General features: G+C 33.2%; 11 protein-coding genes across 11 annotated transcripts; 2 read left to right on the plus strand and 9 right to left on the minus strand.

Moving 5' to 3' along the window:
* Positions 1-33: 33 nt before the first annotated feature.
* On the minus strand, positions 34-1748 carry BX664DRAFT_374922 (uncharacterized protein; the record flags this gene model as incomplete). The annotated part of the gene is made up of 9 exons (XM_051548707.1): positions 34-225; positions 278-430; positions 486-704; positions 764-960; positions 1015-1213; positions 1267-1354; positions 1404-1458; positions 1511-1619; positions 1665-1748. Coding segments are annotated over 9 exons (1155 nt in total), but the record flags the coding sequence as incomplete, so codon positions are not given.
* A 692-nt stretch (positions 1749-2440) lies between these two features.
* BX664DRAFT_337091 (uncharacterized protein) lies at positions 2441-3133 on the minus strand. Its single transcript, XM_051546162.1, has one exon. The coding sequence runs from the start codon at positions 3079-3081 to the stop codon at positions 2467-2469; it is 615 nt and encodes a 204-aa protein (XP_051397897.1). The 5' UTR covers positions 3082-3133; the 3' UTR covers positions 2441-2466.
* Positions 3134-3478: 345 nt separating this feature from the next.
* BX664DRAFT_337093 (uncharacterized protein) lies at positions 3479-4596 on the minus strand. Its single transcript, XM_051546163.1, has 4 exons — positions 4350-4596; positions 4011-4294; positions 3754-3856; positions 3479-3675 (listed from the first exon to the last, which is right to left on the minus strand). Exons 1-4 carry the CDS (start codon positions 4423-4425, stop codon positions 3527-3529), a joined length of 612 nt encoding a protein of 203 aa, XP_051397898.1. The 5' UTR covers positions 4426-4596; the 3' UTR covers positions 3479-3526.
* Positions 4597-4792: 196 nt separating this feature from the next.
* On the minus strand, positions 4793-7376 carry BX664DRAFT_283074 (Rho GTPase activation protein). The gene is made up of 5 exons (XM_051541585.1): positions 7231-7376; positions 7009-7152; positions 6657-6875; positions 5821-6570; positions 4793-5757 (listed from the first exon to the last, which is right to left on the minus strand). The coding sequence occupies exons 1-5, from the start codon at positions 7352-7354 to the stop codon at positions 4964-4966; spliced, it is 2031 nt and encodes a 676-aa protein (XP_051397899.1). The 5' UTR covers positions 7355-7376; the 3' UTR covers positions 4793-4963.
* Positions 7377-7603: 227 nt separating this feature from the next.
* Positions 7604-9226, minus strand: BX664DRAFT_283075 (pseudouridine-5'-phosphate glycosidase). Its single transcript, XM_051541586.1, has 8 exons — positions 9031-9226; positions 8643-8957; positions 8471-8577; positions 8307-8387; positions 8190-8235; positions 8004-8124; positions 7854-7939; positions 7604-7782 (listed from the first exon to the last, which is right to left on the minus strand). Exons 1-8 carry the CDS (start codon positions 9170-9172, stop codon positions 7700-7702), a joined length of 981 nt encoding a protein of 326 aa, XP_051397900.1. The 5' UTR covers positions 9173-9226; the 3' UTR covers positions 7604-7699.
* A 540-nt stretch (positions 9227-9766) lies between these two features.
* BX664DRAFT_283080 (mago nashi) lies at positions 9767-10840 on the plus strand. Its single transcript, XM_051541587.1, has 6 exons — positions 9767-9841; positions 9988-10106; positions 10196-10259; positions 10338-10425; positions 10504-10629; positions 10701-10840. The coding sequence occupies exons 1-6, from the start codon at positions 9810-9812 to the stop codon at positions 10716-10718; spliced, it is 447 nt and encodes a 148-aa protein (XP_051397901.1). The 5' UTR covers positions 9767-9809; the 3' UTR covers positions 10719-10840.
* On the minus strand, positions 10841-12679 carry BX664DRAFT_380000 (Scramblase-domain-containing protein). Its single transcript, XM_051548876.1, has 5 exons — positions 12359-12679; positions 12005-12285; positions 11453-11917; positions 11254-11396; positions 10841-11174 (listed from the first exon to the last, which is right to left on the minus strand). Exons 1-5 carry the CDS (start codon positions 12504-12506, stop codon positions 10913-10915), a joined length of 1299 nt encoding a protein of 432 aa, XP_051397902.1. The 5' UTR covers positions 12507-12679; the 3' UTR covers positions 10841-10912.
* Positions 12639-13966, plus strand: BX664DRAFT_387222 (uncharacterized protein). The gene is made up of 2 exons (XM_051549374.1): positions 12639-12914; positions 12974-13966. The coding sequence occupies exons 1-2, from the start codon at positions 12713-12715 to the stop codon at positions 13858-13860; spliced, it is 1089 nt and encodes a 362-aa protein (XP_051397903.1). The 5' UTR covers positions 12639-12712; the 3' UTR covers positions 13861-13966.
* BX664DRAFT_360356 (uncharacterized protein) lies at positions 13966-14661 on the minus strand. Its single transcript, XM_051548153.1, has 2 exons — positions 14419-14661; positions 13966-14349 (listed from the first exon to the last, which is right to left on the minus strand). The coding sequence occupies exons 1-2, from the start codon at positions 14650-14652 to the stop codon at positions 13990-13992; spliced, it is 594 nt and encodes a 197-aa protein (XP_051397904.1). The 5' UTR covers positions 14653-14661; the 3' UTR covers positions 13966-13989.
* Positions 14662-15643: 982 nt separating this feature from the next.
* Positions 15644-17878, minus strand: BX664DRAFT_167196 (prolyl oligopeptidase family-domain-containing protein). Its single transcript, XM_051539964.1, has 9 exons — positions 17738-17878; positions 17552-17653; positions 17347-17493; positions 17144-17290; positions 16951-17079; positions 16771-16888; positions 16601-16709; positions 16423-16539; positions 15644-16347 (listed from the first exon to the last, which is right to left on the minus strand). Exons 1-9 carry the CDS (start codon positions 17765-17767, stop codon positions 15732-15734), a joined length of 1515 nt encoding a protein of 504 aa, XP_051397905.1. The 5' UTR covers positions 17768-17878; the 3' UTR covers positions 15644-15731.
* Positions 17879-18989: 1111 nt separating this feature from the next.
* BX664DRAFT_337109 (isoleucyl-tRNA synthetase) lies at positions 18990-22996 on the minus strand. The gene is made up of 8 exons (XM_051546164.1): positions 22913-22996; positions 22823-22838; positions 22508-22673; positions 22321-22434; positions 21942-22248; positions 20164-21860; positions 19861-20082; positions 18990-19786 (listed from the first exon to the last, which is right to left on the minus strand). The coding sequence occupies exons 1-8, from the start codon at positions 22926-22928 to the stop codon at positions 19109-19111; spliced, it is 3216 nt and encodes a 1071-aa protein (XP_051397906.1). The 5' UTR covers positions 22929-22996; the 3' UTR covers positions 18990-19108.
* Positions 22997-23454: the final 458 nt, after the last annotated feature.

Consider the following 23454-nt stretch of genomic DNA (forward strand, 5'->3'; position numbering starts at 1 on the left):
CAAGTTAATACTCTTTTTTTTTTTTTTTTTTGTGTAAGATCAACAATGTTGACACTATGGTAAATATATATATATATATATATTTTATTTTATTGATCAATACAAATATGATGAGCTAAGTGCATAACAACAAATGATCATCAATGAAACTAACTAAATAAGAGTATAAAGGTATCATCCAGTATTTTCTAAGGTCTGAACCACATGACGCCAAAGATCAACACCCTAAAAAAAAAAGATAAAGATAAATAAACATATAAAATAATATCGAGTTTACCTTTTGATAAAAATCGATCTTTGCATTAGCATAAGTTTCAAGAGCATCATGCATTTCAATGGCATTGTTCCGTACAAAGAATTCATTTTCCTTTTTCACTTGATCCGAAAAAGCATTGGATACTTCATGAGTTTGTTCTATGGCATCTTGTAACTAATATATCATTTAGTAAAACAAAAAATCTTATGTAATCTATATCTTTACTTACTTCACGAATTCGATCATCTAATCTTAAAACACGTTCCCGACGAATCTTTTCAGCATCAGCACCACGGACTTCATTGAGTTTGCCAGTTAAATAATCAGTCAATCCACCAGTTGTGTCAGATGGATACATTGTCTTTTCCCGTTCTTTGATGGTTGATTGTAAATAATCTGTCAATTCTTCAAAATCCAATTGTTTTTGATCTCGTAATTTTAATACATCCTAAAAAAAAAAAAAAAAAATCAATAAGAAAGAAAAAAAAAATATGACTTTTTTTATACCTTCATTGCATTGTGATAAGACATATAATCATGAACTTCACTTAACCATTCAGAATCATAGGAAGCCATGGTACTAATATTCTTAGCATAACCAATGGTAGCATCAGAAAAAGTGTCCAAACTAGGTTGAAAAGTAGTTTCCAATTGACCCAAACCACGAATACTTGAAGCCAATTCCATATAATCATGAGATAAATCTAAATAAATAAATAAATAATTATTTTGTAAATCAATATTTTTTTTTTTTTTACCATCTGTTCGTTTATTGGTTCTTGTCAAGGTTTTTTCCAATAAAGAGAAATTTTCTTCTAAACGATCTACACGATTCTTCATATCCACAAATTGTTGATCAGGTTTTCGAATTTTGGCAAATGCATTCAAAAGTGAATCACCAATTGTATCCATCATTGTTTCTTGTCCTTCACGTAAAGCCCTTGCCGATGCATCATTCTATCAACATTTATATAAGTTTTTATCAAGAGAGAGAATTTGGATCAACTTACAAATTCCGATGATTCCAAAAACATGATAAAGAATTGAGCTCGACCAAGGATAGGATGTCTAGCTATACGTTGTAAGAACCGTTCCATACTAATATATAATAGTGAATTTCTAATATTTCTCACCATTTTCTTATTACCTTGTCCTTCGTTTTTCTACAAAATCAGTTCCAAATCGATCCCCTTTAACATATTCTAAAAAGAAAGTAAATTTAGTTGAGTCATCTAAATATGAATCATTCTATACCTAATCGATGTTTTTCAGGTAAAGGAGGTACAATACAAGCAGGATAATGAGTATATAAGACATTGTAAAGCCATACAAAGTCTTGGAACCTTCTACGTACAGTGGCTTTCTATAAAAATGGGATGTTGATATAATAATATAAAGTGATAATGACACTTACCTTAGATACAATAGCATAAGAAACAAAAGTGCCTTGTTGTCCATCGTTTTCCTTTCTCGGATCACCTACTGAAATCGATCGTGTTTCTATCGTTGGTTTTGGTGAAGTCATATCTTTAGGAGAAGAAATGGAAGATGGCACAGCAACATTATTATTCATAGGAGTTGATAAAGCTGCATCTATTGATGATGATTGAGTTAAAGGATCTTGTGAGTCGTCTTGTTGTAATGTATAGGATAAAACATTGGAGTGTGAATCTAATGTATTCTGTTCAGTTTAAAAAAAAAAAAAAAAGAAAAAAAGATTCGTGTGAGAAAAACTAAAGACTATCTTTATATTTTTTTTTTTTTAACTTTTTTACATCAAAGTCCATCTTGTTGTCACTGGTCAAATCCAAAGTATGCATAATAGATTCATTCAAGTCAGATAAAGGATCAATAACAGCAGGTTCGTTATTGTTGCTAGAGTCATGAATATCTAGTTGAGAAGCATCGAGTTGGTTACCTTGAACATCCCAAGCAACATTATCAAAGTCTTCCGATGGTTCAGTCATGGAGAATTAATATATAAATTGTTAAGATTGGATAATAAAAAAGAAAATATGGATATAAATATATAAAAGAAGTTGTTTTAAAGAGTTCTAACTTTCTGGTTATACAAATTAAAAAAGAAAGAAAGAAAGAAAAAAAGAAAAAAAAAAGAATAAAATAAAAAAACAATAGGCCCGAAAAAAGCATGTTTCCAAAAATGAGACGAAACCATTCAACGACCGACGCATTAAAAAATATTTTTATTATTATAAAACGAAAGATAATAAAGAACAAACAAAGAAAAGAGTAAAAGAGAAAGAAAAGTTAGAATTAGCATCAGCAGTGAAAATCGAACCAGGAGAATGATTAGGACCCACTGAAGGAGAAGCACCATTAGCAGGGGAAGGAGTAGGAGCAGCAGGACGAATTTCGATAGGAATTTGAAGATTCGTATTGGTAGAATGATCAGTAAAGAGAACTTTATAATTCCCAGCCTTGACAGTAGTAGGAATATTAAAGTTAATCGAATGTTCAAAATAAGTCAAATTTCCTTCTTGTTTAAAAAAAGCATCTGTTCTAGATATATCTGCCTTTTCACTAATGATATAAGTTCCATTATTATTTTCGATATTGGTTGAATTGGTTGTATTATTAGAAGGAGTGGGTACTGTAAATCCACCTATGGCTTGTAAAGTAATGGCCAAATCCAATCCATTTGTATCCACATTTGATAAAAGACGATAAGTACATGGTAAAATTTGTCCTGCAACATAAGGTCCATTATTCACAGGACTGGTCACATTATAATTATGTGTTGGACCTTGTAACATTTGTCCAAATACAATCATAACATTGCTTAATAAAATCAATGATAATTTCATTTTATTTTATTTTATTTTTTTTTTAAAAAAAAAAGAGATAAAAGTAAAAAAAAGAAAAAAAAAGTAAAAAGGAAAAGGGATGTTCAAAAGAAGAAGAAGAAGAAGAAGAAGAACAGGTGTTTTCAAATACCGTCGAAGGGGTTGAGGAGAATAACGACTTTCTCAAACAAAGCAAGTTAAGAAAAAAAAACAAGGAGAAGAATGATAATAACTATGAAGGATGATGATTGATTGGGATGAATTAAAGAGAGAGAAAAAAAAATAAAGATATCATTTATTGATTCAACATTTTTTTTTTCAGTTCTTGGATTAAAATAAATAATAAGTTATATATATACGTTATGATGTAACAAAAAAGAAAAAGAGCAAAAAAAAAAAAAAAAAAAAAAAAAGAGGAGTAAAAGGAAAAAGGAGTGTTAAGATGGAGAGAAAGGAGAATAGATGGTTAATGTAAACACCAAATTGAAAATAACAAGGAAAAAATCACAATCCATGAAGTATTAAATTTGAAGGATGATGCACTAGACGCAATGCCAAGTGGAGGAAGATCCGTTGATTCTGGAGTCGCTGTAGGTGTAGGTGCCATAGATGATGCTATGAAATTTAAAATAATTTGTATTTAGGAAACGAACAAATTAGGAAATTGTCTTTCTTTTTTTTAAAGATCATTACCAACAGTAGCAGATAAAGTCCAACTAGTAGGTATAATAATAGATTCAGTAAGAGAAGTAGGTAATATGGCAGCACTGGTAATAGAAGGGATAGTAGGTTTGGCCTATAAGAATAAATAAATGAATTTATGATCATGATCTTTTTACTTTTTTTTTTTTTTTTTTTTGAAACACTAGCAAACCAGCACCCCAACAACAACATCATTCATCAATGGATCCTTTCTCCTTGTTGTTGTTTTTCTGATGATTGTTAAGTACCTCATCTATACTAATAGTAGGAGTTGGTTCTTCCATTTTAGGTTGATACTTTTTTGGTTGATCTACTTTAGGTTTTTTAGGTTCTTGCTTATGTTCTGTCTTTTGAGAATGAGAATCATGAGCATATGTAGGATGACTAGAGGGTGGATCATGATGAGGACGAGAAGGTGCGACTGCTGGCGTAGTAGGGAGATATTCAATTACCGTTTTTACTTTCACTGGTCCACCTTCATTTTCATCAGGTTCATCTTCATCAGGTTCATTTTCATCTTCACCTCGTTTATCTATTAAAAAAAATCATCAATATATATAAATTGGATGGATGTTATTTTCAATTACCGATACTAAGCGCATGGCTGATCGTCAACAATGTCATCCATGTTAAGAAAAAGAATAAAAAGATATGAAGTTTCATAGTAAAGGAATGTAAACTGTTGTAATAATGAATGGAAGGGGGGTCGTAAAGAGATCAAAAAAAATTTAAAAAAAAAAATCGAAAAGAAAAAGAAAGAGATCTTTTTTTTTCTGTTTTCTAATAATCTGTTTGAAGTAGAAAAGAAAGTAAAAAAAATATATATATATTTTTCATCAAACTATTTAATAATTAAAAACGAAAAAAAAAAGACCATCATGTTTTTTTTGTTTCTTTCTCCTAAAAATCTTAAGGGGATCACTTGATAAAACTATCATCCTCTACTCTGTTTTTCTGCTGATCATTCTTTTCATATTATATAAAGTTCAAAAAAAAAAAAAAAGGGAGGAAAAAAAGTCTACACAATGGATTCAATTTGAGTTTTCATATTTATTTACATAACAAAAGGAGAGAAAAAAAATACATATATATATATAAAAGGGGGAAAGATAAAAAAATGAAAAATGAATGAACTACTACCGCGATAACTATAATACAATATATACTAATAATAATAATAATAATAAATAAGATAACTAGACTATCTACTGTCATCAAGGAATGGATTGTTTCCGCCACGTTGTTGTTTCAATTGTAAGCTCTTGACTTGTTCTTCTTGTTGAAGTTTTTCTGCTAATTCTTCATCTTGCTTGAATTGTTCATATCGCGCCCATAATTGCTCCAAATCTTCATCAGTCGTGGATAAAAGATCTTCTTCATCATCCTCATCATCATCATCCATAAAGTCTTCGTTGAATCGACTGGATACACTAGCCATAGATGCTCCATCGTCTACTAATAATCCATTATCACTGTTGCCTAATGCTGGATACATTGGATGTTCTTCTTCTTGTTGTTGTTGTACTGTCATATCAATATCATCCGGTGCTGCTCTCCAAGCTCTTGTCATTAATTGTTGCCAATTTGCCATAATTTCCTTATCACGCATAAGAGCTTGTTCCGATACTTGATCCCCAGCCAATGAGATGTCATCAAAAAGTGATAAACCATCACCTCCATCTTGATGTTCTATACTATCCTTGTCAAAATCATCATCCACAACATGATCTGAATAACCATCATCTAGTCTGTATGATTGTATAGGTCCGGTCATATCATCACCAACCAATGTATCTTCCCGTTCCTCCTGTTGTTGCTGATGTTGTATATCCATTCCGTTGATCAACAAGAACCAATATGTCACAAACCCACTGAAAAACAGAAATGGTTCTACAATAGCCAGATTGCCATATATCATATATGCTTCAAAAAGAATGGTACATAAGATGGTGCTTAAGATAAGGTGCCAAACCAATTTCAATGGATTAAACACATCTAAAAATATAGTAAGATGAAAAATAGATGAGTATATACCTATCCGTATACATGAACACTTACTTTTCAACCAATAATCTATAGAAGCCAAGATTTTGTTGAGCTGCCAGTTGCTAAAAGATGCATTGATCGGAGCTGAATCGTCCTTGTGATATTGATACTGTTGTATTGGAGACCCAGGTCTTGGCGTTGGAATATCATCATCTTCGTCTTCATCAGTTATTTTTTCATATTGATCAGGTGATATGTCCAACGTATGGGGTTTTTCAATATTGACTATTCCGCGTTGTTGATGTGGTAAAGGTAAGGACGATGAACGGATGGATAAAGGTGATTGGACAAGTGAAGCGGAGGTGATTTCTTGATGAGTAAAATGAGATGGAATAGTTGGTACGGGCGGACTAGGCGTTTTGTTAATTTTACGAGATGAAGATGTTGAAGGTGATAAGGATGAAGATGCGCGAGTCTGTATGTTAGGTGACACAAGGGATTCGTCTGGCTCCACAGGTTTCGTTTCGTTATCCACTAGGAGATCCATCGTAAATAGGGCTTGAAATTCAATCAAAAATTCAATCACACGCTGAGAAATCATATATTGTACAGGAGAATTGTGTTGAGGATGACTAAGAAGACCAGGACTAAAAACTGCTGCAAGATTAGCAGCATCCATTCTTGTAGCTGATGCATTAGTAGCAAACAGTCGTAACATATCCAAAACATATAATAATAAATGTTGATGAGCAGTTGGAAGTTGACATATAAGAGATTGAAATGCGTCAATGCGTTGACTTGTTCCTTCATACATTGAATCATCTAGATAAATAAATAAACAAAAAAAAAATAAAGGGTTTATTAATGTTTCATCATTAATAAATAAATAAAAAAAAAAACAACTTTACTCATCACATCACGGAATTGTTGGTAAAAGTGAATAGGAATCACCGGATCAGGAAGTCGAAGAAAATAACGTCGTAAAATACTTCCAGCATCATGAACAGAATAATCTTTCCATACATGATGTAATCCATACGATGCTTGTGGCGAATCAAAGATTTGTTGTAAAGTGTTGACTCGTTTTGTACTTCCCGACAGTCTAAAGATACCTTCTGTTTCCAAGGCTAATACAAAAAGAGTTCGTTTTCATTATTTTAGTATCACTTTGTACAACTTTCTATTTTTTTTTTTTTTTTTGTGATTCCCAAAATCAGAATAGACATTGTTCCTGCCTTTTTTTTTTTTTTTTTTTTTTACCATTGCGTTTTAGATATGAGCCACACTTTGCAACTACTAAAGGGATAGCTGCAGCACGTTGATGATTCACTTGGTCAGCATCTTGATATCCAATAGTGGCTCGTGCATAAGAGATAGAAGCTACCAAAGGTACTCCAAAAACACCTAATAAAAAGAAAATAATAAAGATAAAGAAATAAAAAAAAATCAATTGAAAGCACTCTTGGTTTATATTTTTCTAACCTTGATGTTTTCCGTCAACACCTTTAGGCAATATGGGTGACACTTTTGGTGTGGTCACTTTTCTTATCCAACGTCTAAATGATTTTCGTTTCTTGAGAGGTGGTCGATTATCTATTGAGTCCATATTGAAATGAGATGAAAAGAAGAAAAGAAAAAGGAAGAGAAAAAAGAAAATGGTTCTAATTTTATGCCTTCAAATTGATATTGAATTCAAGCACCGCATTATCTCAAGGACCTAAAACAAACTTTTTTAAAGCCTTACTGTAACGATTCATCCTACGATTTGATATATAAATGATTTCATACTACAACAAAACAAATAAACTACTATTATTAAAATAGATCTAAATGTAACTTGCAAAAAAAAAAGCAGAAAATGGAAGTTGAAAAGTCATTTATTGGATGAGGCATAAATGTAAAATAGTAAGGCTATATTAAGAATTTAAAAAAAAAAAAAGTTTTCATTTCTTTATCTACGATTCATTTTCAATTTCGATAAGGCCACAGCAATTTGACCACCCACTACTGCATTATTTTTAATCAAGGCAATATCTATTTAAATAACATAGAAAATTAGTTCAAATAAAAAAAAAGAAAATCATATTAACAGTAGCACCACTTACTTGATTCCAAGGATTTACCAACAGTAAGCTCCGTAACACGTTTCAATAAGTATGGTGTTTCTTCTTTTCCACGAATACCATGAGATCTACGTTTAACAATCATTGAATGATTAACATGATATTATTACTTTTGAGTATCTATATATTTACCTTGCATCTTGTACAGCAGTGTCAATAGCATCTTGAATAATTTGGGAGTTCGCTGCGTGTTCTTCAGGAATTGGAACAGCAAATACCATACCATTTTTTAAATCAAGATCATGGTTGGCCACTATAAAAAGGAACAATTGATTTAAACTTTGTATATATATATATATATATATTCAATTAACTTACAGATCACTTGGGCAGCAGTCTTTGCATCGGGTACATGACTTGGACTCTACAGCGAGTAAAAAAAAAAAAAAAAAAAAAGATAAGTATCCATTATTTCAATATAAATGTTCTAATTACATCAAATCCACTATCAGGAGTATAGAATGCAGGAAATCGTTTGCTTGAACCAACAGTAGCCACAGTGACACCTTGAGTTTCCTATAAAAAGTAACAAATCAAAATATTGATCTACATATATATATATATATATATATATATATATATATATCATCTTTACTTACCAGAACTTCTAATGTTTTTTCAATGTCCAAAATACTTTTCACACCAGCACAAACAACGGCTACAGGAGTTCTACCAAGTTCTGTCAAATCTGCACTAATATCGAACGCTAAAGAATAAAATAAAATAAAATATGGATGAATCCATTTTATTAAAAAAAAAAAAGAGACTTACACTGATCAGCACCACGATGAACACCACCAATCCCCCCAGTAACAAAGACAGGAATACCAGCTGCTCTTGCCAACATCATAGTACTTGCTACAGTTGTTGCACCCGATTGTTTCAATGCAATCACCGGAGCCAAGTCACGTCTTGAAGCTTTGACAGCTTTTGGACCAATTTTGCCAAGTTCTTCTAAAGCATCCTTATCCAATCCAATATGAACATGTCCATTCAAAATGGCAATGGTTGCAGGAATGGCACCTTGATCGCGAACAATGGATTCAACCACTCTGGCTGTTTCTACATTTTGAGGATAAGGCATACCTAATTTATATATATATATAGAAATATGTCAGTCTAAAATTATTATTATTATTATTTTGATGCATAAACTTACCATGACTGATAATAGTAGATTCCAAAGCGACGACAGGTCCACCACTTTGAATAGCTTGTTTTACTTGAGGAGAAAAAATAAATTTGGAAGCACTTGGTAATGCATGAAATAACCTACGCTGAATTAAAGGAAAAAAGACCATGATGATTAAAAAAAAAAAAGTAGTAAAGGAACAAACACGAAAAACAAAAAAGACAAAAGAAAAAAAAAAAAGAACTAGGAAAAATATTTCGGATTCAATGTACAACAGTTAAATGTGTGTTTCAGTCTCCGGCTCCATATGGCCAGAAGGTCATCTGCGATCTTTTTGAGTCTCTCAGTTTTTGGGATAAAACGATTGATAATAAAACGATTGATGATAAAATCTATAATGCTCATGTTCGAATTCAAAGACTAAATATAATACAAAAGTTTGTGTTCTTTATTTCATAATAAGGATGATCTAAAATAATTAAGCAGATCGATATTGTGCATAACTATTCGTTATCGTCAGAGTACCCCAAGTAGCATGCATTATCTCACCACTATCCATCACATATCATCAATCCCACCATCATCCCATTATCCATTATAGCGACCTCTTACTTCTTTTAAGCGTCAGTTCCCAAGCGACCAAACTGGTGAGTAGAGTGACAGTAACCAGTCACCACTGGCTGAGTTCCAATACAGTGAAATGGCAAAACCCCATTTCCAAAAAATACAAAAAAAAAAAGGATTCAACTTTTCCACTTTCTCTCTTTGTCGTATCCCGCTTTCTATTCATCTATTTATTATCCGTCATGGCAGGAGATGATTTCTATGTACGATACTAGTAAGTAATAGACAAAAAAAAAAAAAGGATTGTTACTTTAGTCTACAGCTATACTTTTACCCTTTGAACTATTGGCCGCGTTTTTTTTTTTTTTTTTTGAATGGTCATAACTAATGATTCACCTATCCTTTTTTTTTTTGTTTTAGTTCAGGACACAAAGGACGATATGGTCACGAATTTTTAGAATTTGAATTTCGATCGGATGGACTTTGTAGATATGCAAACAACTCCAATTATAGAAACGATAGTTTGATCAAAAAAGAAAGTAAGTTCTTTGAAATAGAATGGCCAATAGGAACAATCTAGTTTTATCATGAAAAATCCCAAACTCATTTTTTTTTCTTTTTTATATAGTGTATGTTAGCCCGGCTGTCATTCAAGAACTGAAACGTATGATCGATATTAGTGAAGTGATGAAGTAAGATCCCATTGAAAAAAAAAAAATAGATCATATTAATATCAAGTATTTATTCATTCTTTTTCTTTTTGGTTATAGGAAGGACGATCGTTTATGGCCAGCAAAGAATGTAGTGGGTAGTCAGGAATTGGAAGTACGATCTGGCAATGATCATATCTCATTTGAAGTAAGTCAAGTAGATAAAAGTGTATATGATAAAAAAAAAATGACCCTGACGTTTCTTTTTTTTTTTTTTGTTTGATAGACATCTAAATTAGGCTCATTAGTAGAAGTGGAAGAAAGTGAAGATCCTGATGGGTTACGTGCGTTTTACTACTTGGTACAAGATCTCAAGGCTTACGTGTTTTCTCTTATTGCTATGAACTTCAAGGTAAAGAAAGAATGGCACATGACCTCATTTATTTTACTAATAACGATCATTCTTTTCTTTGGTTTACATAGATCAAACCTACCAACTAAAATTGGTCTTTTATAATATATACAAAATCTTTAGTTATTTTTTTTTTGGGTATGTCTTTTTATTATTAAAAGTGAATAAAAAAAGTGTAAAAATTGTTCATTTGCATCATCAAGTTTCTAATCCACAAGTCAGAATGTATGCTTTTTTTATTATTTTTGTTTTTTATTACATAATCTATCCTAAATATATGTGTCTATTCTGTGTCTTTGAAGAATTCACCAAGAGTATCTAACCAACTATCATCATCCGGACTTGATACACCAGCTTGTTCATCATCCATCCATACATCACCATATTCATTAGGTTGTTGTTGTTGTTGTTGTTGTTGTTGTTGAGGTATATCTGGATATCCTCCAGTATCTCCACCACTATGATTATCATTATTAGGTTCATTTTTTTCTTCATTTTCATATCCACCACCACCAAAGAAGGGCATTGGGAAGAACCCACCACTACTATTATTTATAAAAAAAAAAAAAGAGGGAGATTTGTTATTATCAAAAGATTTTTTTTTTCTTTTGGCTTCAAGATTACCCATGACTAGAATGTCTTGAAAAGTAGTCAAAATCAATGGAAATAGCACAAGCAAGCATGACAGATCTTTGATCTAAAGTCAAACCATGACTTCCTTCCATAGCATCCATCCGTAATACATATTGTCCAGAATCAGTAAAAATCTAATTTTTATAAAAAAGTCAGTTTAAATGATGAATCTTATTTGCATTCCACTTACTTCTCGAGCGAAACCAACAAAGTTTCGACTCACATTGGCAATGGCGGTTCCTTGTTCATCACGAAGATCAAAATCCCAACCCAAAAATGGAGTATCAATAGTAGCAAATTGTGTATTTCTAATATTAAAGAAAAAAAATGAGCACATATATATATATAAACATCTAATACTGTACCCTATAAATAAATCATATTTTCGTCGCAAGAGATGCCATCGTTGTTGTACTTCACCAATCAAAGTATCATCCGAAGTATAGATAAAAATCCGGCTATTGATCCAAGAAAATGGTCGAATTATTTTGAAAATCACGTTGCCTTGAGCATCCAATACTGTTGCATTCAATCGTCGATGGGTTCGTAAGAATTGTCGACTCAAGGACTTTGCAAATCCTTCTTCTTCAGCAATGTATCCAACATGTTGTCCATTTGGATCCATGATTTTATACTTGTTGGCTTGTTCATATCCCTATCATATATATATCCAAAAGAAAAAAAAAAAAGGTAAGTAGATCAAAATAAACCTCTTCTTCCTTTTTTTTTTTTTTGTACTTACAAGAAAAATATTCATCATTTCAAGTTCTCTACCAACAACTAAAGCTGGTTGTGATAACACAGGAGCACCCGCATAACTAGAGGTGACAATGGCATCTTGTGCTTCTGGAATATAAACAGGAGTATGAACAGGATCTGAACTAAAATTGGGGTTGGGTTGTTGTATCAAACTTGAAGCCGTTGTTGTTGTAGTTGTTGCTTGTTCAGGTTGGACGACATTGTTGGTTACTCGTTGAGAAGGTATTTGTCGTTCTACATGTTGTCGAATCCTTCCTCGAGGTCCTAATTTGAATTGGTATAAATATATTTATTATTAATCAAAGTTTCAAGTTTTTTTTTTTTTTTTTTTTCTTACCAAGTTGTCTAGGGTTTCGTAAAGAAGAATATCGTGCCCATTGTATGCTCTGTTGATATCTATTTCGAGTAAAGAACAAGGCTGGTCGTATGGTTTGATTACCTTGGAAAGCACGTCGTGTAGCTTGCTTCAATAATTGTACATTCATATCCACAAGTTAAAAAAAAAAGTAAAAAGGTTGTCAAAAGAAAAAAAAAAGTCAATGCTTTTTTTTATATACGTATTAGCAGATTGATATTTTTCATTGTCAGCACCCGAGACAATGTTTTTGAGTCAAAAAAAAAAAAAAAATAACTTCTGGTTCTTTCTTTTTTTTTTTTTTTTTCTTTTTCTTTTTATTCTCCAGCTTTCACCATGGCGACCAAGGAAAACGACAATGTTGAATCCATTCCTATAGAATCAGGTCCTCAACGACATGAATCCGATTTTAGAATGGATCCTGATAATCTCGATGCAGAAATGGCCAAAGTTCCCTTGTTCATGTCTCAACTACCTGAAGAAGAAAACGAAACCTTGGCTGCTTTACAATCTTTAGTCTATGATGGCACTCCTGAAGGTAAAATATATATATATATATATATAAAAGAATACTAATATAGCCATGGTATTTTTTAGAAATCGCGGAAAACTTCAAGAACCAAGGAAATGATTGTTTCAAAGCGGGTAAATTCAAGTACAAGGATGCGATTGGTTTCTATACACGAGCATTGGACACAGAGTGCAAGGATATGAAGATCATGGAAGCTTGTTATGCGAATCGAGCAGCGGTGAATTTGGAATTGGGCAATTATGGCAAGGTACTACGGGACTGTGCAAAGTGTTTAGAATTGAATCCTAAGAATGTCAAGGCGTTGTATCGGTCAGCGAGAGGCTTATTCCAGTTGGATCGACCTGATGAAGCTTACGATTGTTGTGAACATGCGCTTGCTGTGGATCCTGACAATCAACCTGTGCGTGCATTACAAGCCAAGATTCAACAACGACAACAAGTATTGGCCAAACGACTCCAAGAAAAACAAGACAAGGAACGCAAGGAACGTGAAGCCAAACAAAAAATGGAACAAGCCTTCGAACAACGTCGTATTCGTATGGATGTGCAAGATAAAGCCATGCGTGATGCTGCCAATATTCAATACGATCCTGACACGGATATCATGTCCTGGCCTGTTTTCTTTTTGTATCCGGAATACAAGGAAAGTGACTATATTCAACAATTCGATGAAAACAACACATTCCAGGATCATCTCGATGTCATTTTGGAACATCCTGCCCCTTGGGATCAACATCATGTCTATACTCCCGACAATGTCCAAGTCTATTTTGAAAACAACCAAGGTCTTCATCCTTCTTTGATTAAGGTTGGAAACAAATTACCCTTGGCTAAAATTTTGGCTCTCGATCAATATGTCATCACAAATGGTGTCCCCAGTTTTATCATTCTTCCCAAAGTTGGTGCTTTCAAGGATGAATTTTTGGCAAAGTACAAGAAAAACAAAAAATAGATTAGAGAATCCCCTTCCCTTCATTGTAGTATAGTCATGTTTTATATATATATATTTCTTACCCTTCTTTTTTTTTGTGGAATAATAATAATAATAATAAAAAATCGTCTTTTTTCTTTTATTTATTTACTAAGTAGCTTTTGGTTTATTTTCTGAAGGATGGTCTTCAAAAGAGGAAGCTAAACTAAGTACACCAAAAGCATCGTCTTCAACAGAGAGCCGATCATCGGATGATAATTGCTGAGTCGTGTCAGAGGATGGTTGAACGGAAGACCAAGTTTGGTTGGAAGAAGAAATGGATTGGGTGCGTGGGAAACTTGACATGTTAATATCATCTTCCTTATTCCAACCCATCAAACTATTGCCACGTTGATGAATGCGTCGTTGTCGTAATTGTCTTTCCTCTTGTTCAAGTAATTGTCTTTGTTGTTGTAATGCATGTCTTCTTTCCTCAAGTTGTCTTGCCATATTTTCTAAATCTTCTTTGTTCTACAAACAAATAAAAAAAAATTCAACAAACAAACAAACAGAAAGAAGAATTTTTTTTTCTTTATTTACCTGGTTATAGGAAGCAGAAGATAATGGAATAGCATCATCATCATCATCATCATAAGAAGGAGGAGATGAATAAAATACTTGTTTTTCTTCATGATAATGTCGAATATAATCTTCATATCGTCGTTGTTCTCGTCGAAATGAAATCCAATCAAAGATTTTGCTACCAGCTTCATAACCACCCCAAAGACATGCAATCCCTCCTACCACGATAAATACAATAGCAGCTGGATGCATCGTTTATTAGAAAGTAGAAAGAAAAAGAAAGAAAAGAATATTCAATATGTATTCTTTTTTTTTTTATTAAACCTAATCTCATCCAATCACGTTTGGGCCATGTGTTTCATGCAGCAATACTCCTCCTCCCCTTTTTCACTATAGAAAGCCACATGGTACCATCCTTATCATCCCCAGCAAAAAAAAAAAAAAAAAAAAAAAAAAAAAAGTTTTTATTATATCTAACACTTGGGTAATCAAATAGGTAACTTGTTCAGCAGATTCCGATCATCTTGTTCATTGTGTCCACCAAAATCGCTTCTCATCTTTAGTAGCGCTCCTTTTTTCTTGATGTTGTTCAAATATATCCCCTAAGCACGAATTGTCGTCAATATATCGTAAATCGATGGTCCATGCTCATTCAACACAACATTATCATATACATCATGGAGGATGGTATCCTATTCCTTGATAATTTCTTCCAAAGGATTACCTCACATTCTGGATATTTTCTATCTTGTGTCAATGATAAATCAGGATTCAAACTTGGATGACAGTGCACTTGAATAGCCGTATCGCCCAAAAGTAATCTATCCAAACTCCCGCCCCATCTTCATACAAATCATGACCAAGTTCGCGACTATCATCAAAAAAAAAAGAGAGAGAGAGAGAGAAATCAATCAGATATATAAAACTTTCTTGATACTTAATGGATATGACCCAACTATGTTCCAAGAAAGGGAAATGTTCTATTCTAGATTCAGAATCCGTTGCACCATATGATCGCATCAAGATAGGATGTCTAAGAAAGAAAAAAGACATCAGTATCACTTTTGAATCATAATGATGTCATGATATATTTTTCCTCCTTGAATCAAAAAAAAAAAAAAAATTGATTAATCTTGTGATAAAAAAAAAGGATGTTTTATACTTTTTGAAAATGATATCACGAAACTACGACACACATATTCGGTCTATTGGCTTTGCTGATCTTTTTGAGTTGTCAGACTGGGTCAGAGTGGTATGATAAGAAAAGACAATGAAAAGCACTTCCGGAAATAAAACTTTTATTTCAAAAAAAAATTGTCTATCATCTAACACTAGGAAGTTTGAACTTGGGTAATCAAAAAGGTAACTTGTTCAGCCGTTTCGGATAATCTGGTATCTTGTTCATTGTGTCCACCAAAATGACCTCGATCCAAATCCACCTTGAGTAAGAATGCCCTCTTGTTTTTTTCTTGACGTTGTCCAAATACATCGCGTAGACGAGCCATGAATTTCAAAGGTTGCCAATACATCACACGCTGATCCTTCATTCCTGCTGTGGCGTAAATCGATGGTCCGTGCTCATTCATCACCACGTTGTCATAAGGTGCATAATGGAGGATGGTATCATATGCTTTGACGTCTTCTAAAGGATTGCCCCATTCTGGATATTCTACTTGTGTCAATGGTAAATCAGGATTCAACATGGATGATAATGGATCTACAAATGGAACGCGTAGAACCAATGCCTTGAAGAGATCAGGCGCCATATGTGCCATCCCCCCCACAAGTAATCCGCCAGCACTAGTGCCCATTGCCGCCATCAGTTCCCGTGACGAAATCTTGTTGTCCACCATATATTTGGCTACTGAGATAAAGTCCTTGAAACTGTTGATCTTTTTATCCAATTTGCCATCTTCATACCAATCACGACCAAGTTCGCTGCCTCCACTAAAACCAAAAAAGGGATAAATCAATCAAGTATAAAAAAAAAAACTTTCTCTCTTTTTTGAAGCAGATACTTACCGGACATGTGCCAATGCAATGACCCAACCACGTTCCAAAAGAGGGAAATGCTCTATTCTAAATTCAGGATCTGTCGTAACTCCATATGCACCATATGATCGCATCAAGACAGGATTTCTAAGAAAAAAAGAAAAAGATATCAATATCACTTTTTGAATCATAATGTTTGATAATTTACCTTCCATTCTTTTTTAATCCTTTTTGATGAATCAACGTGACTGGAATGGACTTGTTATCATGAGAAGTAACATGGATTTGACTACAGATATATTTTTCTTTATTGAATCCTTTAAAAAAGAAATTGATCAGTTTAGAGATAAGAAAAAAAAAAAGATAAAAATTACTTACGTCGAATAGGTTGTACACGAATAGGTTTCAATTTCCGTTGGGTCATGTCATATTCATAGGTGGATTCATGCATAAAAGGTGAAGTGATAGAGAATCGGAATGTATCAGTATCAAATTCCTAAATGAAAAAAAAAAGAATCAATCAATCATTGTACAATCTTGTTTTCCTTGTGATCATACCAAATTAGAACCAGGTGTAGTCACACAAAAATCCATAGGTAAAGGTACTTGATGTGTTTCTTGACTATTTACATCATGACATAAGATAATAGGTAATCCATCTTGCCGACCATAAATAACAACATGATTCTAAATTATTAAAAAAAGAAAAAAGGAAGTCAATAATAGTAATGACATAAAAGTTTCATTTTACCTGAAATAAATCAACATCCTCTATCTTCTCAGTTGGTTTCATCGTAATGACATCCTTCCAATTCGCACGACTTGTAGCTATATCAGGTGTCTTGACTAGTTTGAAATTGGTAGATCCATCTGCATTGGTCAAAATGTAAAAATCATTCTTTTGGGAATATAAAATGTTGAGTGATTCTATTGGATTGTATTCTATATTCTTACATTGTGATGATCGACATAATACTCTAATCCAGGTTGTCTTGGTTCAATAAGTGACAGTTCAAGTCGATGGGTACCAGGAACAAAAGAAGCATCCAGTACACGGATTTCTGATGATGATAGTGAATTACTGTTGATCGTGATATATTTCTGTCATTAAAAAGTGTTAAATTTTCATTCTTGTAAATACTACCTAAAATAACTTTACCGAATCCTTTGTGCTAGTAATATCAACAAACGCAGTACTATCTGTTTCTTCATAAACCAAAATATCCTCTGATTGTTCCGTTCCAATTCTATGGGCAAATACCTAAAATGATAGAAGAAAAGAAAAACAAAAAAAACCAAATCAATCTAAAGCACCATTTATATCAGAAGGAGGATGATCTCTTACCTTGCAAGGACATAACTGCGCATTGGCCATTGTATAAAAAACAGTTTGATCATTGGCCCAAACAAAGTTGAATACATCATATAAAGTTTCGCCCTATATAATGGAAAGAAATGTTCAAGTTTCATCGTATCTCTTTTTGATCTAGTCTAATTACCTTCCAATCGGTACGACCATTTAAATCTTTAAAATGTAAATCACCGTATTCCATTCCTTCTCTTTCAGTATTGTAAGCAAAAATAGAATGATCTGGAGACATCAACACCTTGCGAATGGATGTATTGAGAGATCGTAAAAAGCCAGCATTAAGTAGTACCTCCTATAAAAGAAAATAAGTAAGTCTATATAATTGATTTTCCTCTCTCTCTTTTTTTTTTTTCTTACTTCAGTTGCATGACGTCCTTGACCAAGAGGTTTTCGTAGATAAATTAATCCATAAGGAGATGTTGTTGTATAATATTCAAATCCATGAGATATTGTCTTTAAAGGACCTACATGACTAGATGTGGATAATTTTTGTTTCATTTCCTATAAAATCAATCATTCGTTAGTCTTTTATTTCATTTTCTTGTTTTAAAAATAGGGTACCTGAAGGACAACTCGTTGAAGAAAACGATGTTGACGCATGAATTTTCGACAATATCTATTTTTTTTTTTAAGAAAGAAAAAGAAAAAGGCAGTTCAATAACCCAATATATCTATATGTATATTATTTTTGATAACTTGCTCATTTTCAGCTTGGATATATGCCGGAAGATCCTAATCCAAAAAAAAAAAAGAAACAGTAAGTTTTAGTTTTGATCACGACAAAAAGAAAAACTTACAGAATGCGAAAGGTTTTCCATCCAAGAAAAAGGATCTTGTCGTTGTTTACCATGATGTATTTGATTATCTATCACTTTTTTCGGTTCTGGAGGCTTGAGTTTACTATAGAATGAAGGTAAATTAATTACTATAGATAAATATCAATGAAAAACAATCATACCCTGCCAAAGCAGATCTGAGAGACGTGAATAAGGATCTTTTCGAAATGTAGTCATGTCGATAATAATAATACCTAATAATATAAAAAAAAATAATAATTCAATATCATTTTATTCAAGTCAATATAATATAACATACACTAGTTGTGTTGATAGAGAGACCTGTCGGCAGGCAAGCATTATAGAACAACTTCAAAAAAAAAAAAAAAAAAAAAAAGAAAAAAAAAAAGAAAAAAAAAAGAAAAAGAAAGAGGCAACTGAATCTCAAAAAAAAAAAAAAAGGACAAAATTTATTTGAATCCAACCACATTTACAAAAGGTAATCATAACCTTATAATAGAAAAAAAAATGCTAACTAACTAACTAACTATAATATAAATATATATGTAATCTATTTGCTAAAGATAAGATCAAAAGTAGTTCCATTCACTTCTTGAGTTTCTTCAATGATGATATTGGCATTTTCCTTCAAAGCTTCAGCATTGATGATCGATCTTTTAAGAGCCTTGGTAATGGCAGGATGAGAATGGATGACGATTTCAATATTGGCAGAATCATCCTTGATACGATAATGCATTTCAATGTCATCAGTGGGTAACAGACCAGCCTTCTTACGTAAACGTTGGACACGGTTGATGACTTCACGAGCAAGACCTTCTTGTTCCAATTCAGGATAAGACTTGACATCCAATAATACAAGTACTTCACGATCAGCATTGGTTTCATATTGTACATCGGAATTGGTATCAAAGTAACGGACCACATTGATATCTTCATCAGTCACAGTAATACCAGCAACAACCATGGATTTATTGGCAACAAATGTCTTGACATCTGCATCTGTCAAATCAGGAAGCGCCTTCTTCACCTTCATAGCATCCTTCTTGAGTTTTTGTCCAAGTACTTTAAGATCAGCTTCAGCTCGATATTTGACACCAAATTTGGATTCTTCAGCTGTCACTACAATTTCACGTACATTCAATTCTTCAAGAATATAAGATTCCAAAGCCTTGATGTCAGCATGATATTGAGGATCATTTTGAATCACCACAAGTTGTTTCAAAGGAGTCTTAAAAAAAGAAAAAAAAGAGAGAGAGAAAATAAGTATGTATATAAAGTCAATCACCATCTAGATGAATTTACCTTCAATGAGATAGTCTTGCGTTCACGAATAGTACGACCCAAATCAATGACTGCCTGCATACGACCTACAGAACGTTCAATTTCAGGATCAAAGTATTCTTCACGAACAGTAGGGAAATCTAAAAAGTGAACGGAACGATCATCCACTGCATGTTGGTCTGTTGGAAGGAACTTTTTCAAGGTTTGATACATGTTTTCAGTCAAGAAAGGAGTAAAAGGAGCCTATAGAATAAAAAAAGAAGTGGATGATATAGATGATGAGTGAAATAATAAAAAAAAATAATAATAATCCACTCTTCTTACCATAGTTCTACATAAAGTATATAAAACTTCAAATAGAGTGTTCAAAGCTTGTTTGGCATCTTCAACACCATTTTCACCCTTGAGACGCTTTCGATTGAATCGGACATACCAATTAGTCAATTGATCCACCAATTGTAAAAGACGAGGTACCACAGTGTATAAACGATAAGCAGCCATTTCTTCACGAATGAATTTAATCAAAGATTGACAACTAGCCAGAATCCAACGATCCATCACATTGGTAGACTTTTCAATGTCATGATCATACATAAAATCAAGACCGAATTCTTTCTTGACCACCGCAGTTTGAGTCACAAAGAATTTGAAAGCATTGTACCAAGGAAGGAAGACCTTGGAAAGGACTTCCTTGACACCATCTTCACGGAACTTGAGAGTTTCAGCACGGACCACAGGAGAATTGATCAAATAAAGACGTAAAGCATCACTGCCAAACTTGTCCATAACGATCGAAGGTTCGGGATAATTCTTTAAACGCTTACTCATCTTCTTGCCATCAGCGGCCAACACCAATCCACTTACAATCACATTCTTAGCAGGAGGTGTGTTGAACAAATGAGTAGAAAGCACCAAAAGAGTGTAGAACCAACCACGAGTTTGATCAATACCTTCAGAGATGAAATCAGCAGGGAAACCACTATCAATCTTTTCCTTATTTTCAAAGGGGTAATGTTGTTGAGCATAAGGCATGGATCCAGATTCAAACCAACAATCAAATACTTCTTCAATACGACGAAGAGTCTTTCCAGTTTTCTTGGACACGATAGTGATATGATCAATACTTTCACGATGAATGTCGGTGATAGGTGAGACACCACTCAATTCTTCCAATTCCTTGATCGAACCCACAGCCACAATTTCAGAATAATCATCGCTGACCCATAAAGGAATAGGTGTACCCCAATAACGGTTTCGAGATACATTCCAATCAGGAGCACCAGAAATCCAGTTGGCAAAACGTTTTTCTTGAACAAAACCAGGTACCCAAGTCATTTGATCGTTGCAAGCCAAAATCTTGTCAATCACAGGTTGAACACGCACAAACCAAGCAGGGATGGCACGATAAATCAAAGGAGTGTCGGAACGCCAGCAGAAAGGATAACTATGCATGAATTGGGATTGTACAATCAAACGACCACGTTGTTTGATATCCTTTTGAATCAACTTATCAGCATCCTTAATATACATTCCAGCAAAATCCGTGACTTCAGCCGTAAAGCAACCTTTTTCATCAATAGGACAAGGGAGTTCACCATCAACAGAGATCACACCATTGGCAACACAAACACGGTAATCGTCTTCACCAAAAGCAGGAGCATTTTGAACAATACCAGTACCAGAATCATCAGTCACATACTTGTCGACCACCACCTTGAAAGCACGTTCAGCAAAGTTCTTGACAAAGTAAGGGAACATGGGTTCAAACTTCCATCCATCCATATCCTTGCCCTTGTATTTTTCTAAAACAGTGAATTTGGCTTTCTTGGGATCTTTGTACAACATAGTCAATCGATTTTCCAATAGAATGTAGTTGTTACCACTAGCTTCGTCCTTGATCTTGATATAGTCAAAGTCGGGGTGTACACACACGGCCATACAAGAAGGAAGTGTCCATGGAGTAGTAGTCCAAGCCAATAATTGAGTAGTAGGATCTTCAATCAAAGGGAACCCAACGACAACTATTTTTTTTTAAAAAAAAAAAAAAAAAGAAAAGAGGATTAGCTTCAGTTCTATATCTTCTATATATATATACCACTTACTAGCAGGATCATTGACATCTTTATAATTTTGAGAAGATTCAAAGTTGGACAAAGGAGTTGTACAAGCGGTAGAATAAGGCATGACCTTCTTACCACGATAAACTTGACCCTTATCATATAATTGCTTGAACACCCACCATACACTTTCCATAAAAGTAGGATTCAAAGTCTTATAATCATTGTCAAAATCGATCCATCGAGCCATACGTTCCACAGTCTTTCTCCATTCAGAAGAATATCGCATCACAATAGCACGACATTCAGCATTGTATTTATCGATACCCATTTTCATCACATCGTCTTTACCCTAATTCAATTCAACAAAAGTTTTAATTAGTTGTTGTTTTTATGTAAAAATTGTCACATTCATGTTTCTTACCTTGATATCCAACTTTTTGTCAATTTCATATTCAACAGGTAAACCATGAGTATCCCAACCAAAACGACGTTCTACATGATGACCAGTATTGTGAGCATATCGAGTAACAATATCCTATAATATAAAATACAATATTCAACAATTTGCTAAACATTATTATTGTTAATTTTTTTTTCTTTTTGCTCACCTTGATGGTACCAGCAAGTAAATGGCCATAATGAGGTAAACCCGTAGCAAAAGGAGGTCCATCATAGAAGGTAAAAGGTTTCTTATTTTCGTTCAACTTTAAAGACACATTGAAAGCATCGATTTCACGCCAGAACTCGAGGATTTTCTCTTCTTCCTTGGGGAAACTATAACAATAATGAATATAAAAATATTAATTCATTGCACAAAATATACATATATAGTTGTCATTGTTGATAATGTAGTTGTGGGATATATGAGGAATAAACAATACGTGTATAGGGGAGAGAGTTATCAATATATACAAGTTACTTACTTGAACTGACCAGAGACTAATATAATTGAGAGCAAGAAAAAAATGACAAATTAGTTTAATGAAGAAATAACTAGTAATATGAATGCTTACCGTCAGCCAAAGACATTTTTTTTAAATATTGAAGTTTATAAAGAAAAAAAAAAGTTAAATAGAAAAGAAAAGAAAAAAAAAAATGGGAATAGAATGTCAAAAATATAAAATTCAAAAAGGGCCCGCAGTGGCTTTTTATTTCTTTGGTTGCCTGGCGTTTCAGGAAATTTGATTGGCTCACGATGATTCATTCATTCTCATTATTTTTCTCCTTTCAGTCAAAGAAATAAAGTAAGAGTCATCGCCACGTGACATGGATGTTTATCATAGGTGAAGAACTTTTATTTTTTTTAAAAATGGATTTGATCAAAGCAAAAAGAACAATACAATAAAGTACAATTCTTTTTTTTTTGTTTTTTTTGTTTTTCATTTTATCCATAATTGTGGAGATTTGGCGGTGGTTGGGTTCGATCATCCAAAAGAGGCAACGATTTCAAGATGGCGTGCTTTACTGTTGAGAAAAAAAGGTTGGGTCAGCATACATGAATATGTGCCTACAAAATAGAAATGGGACGGTTAGTATGAAATCACACAAGTGAAAA

Source organism: Halteromyces radiatus (assembly GCF_025201355.1).
Source record: "Halteromyces radiatus strain CBS 162.75 chromosome Unknown BX664scaffold_6, whole genome shotgun sequence".
NCBI lineage: Eukaryota > Fungi > Mucoromycota > Mucoromycetes > Mucorales > Cunninghamellaceae > Halteromyces > Halteromyces radiatus.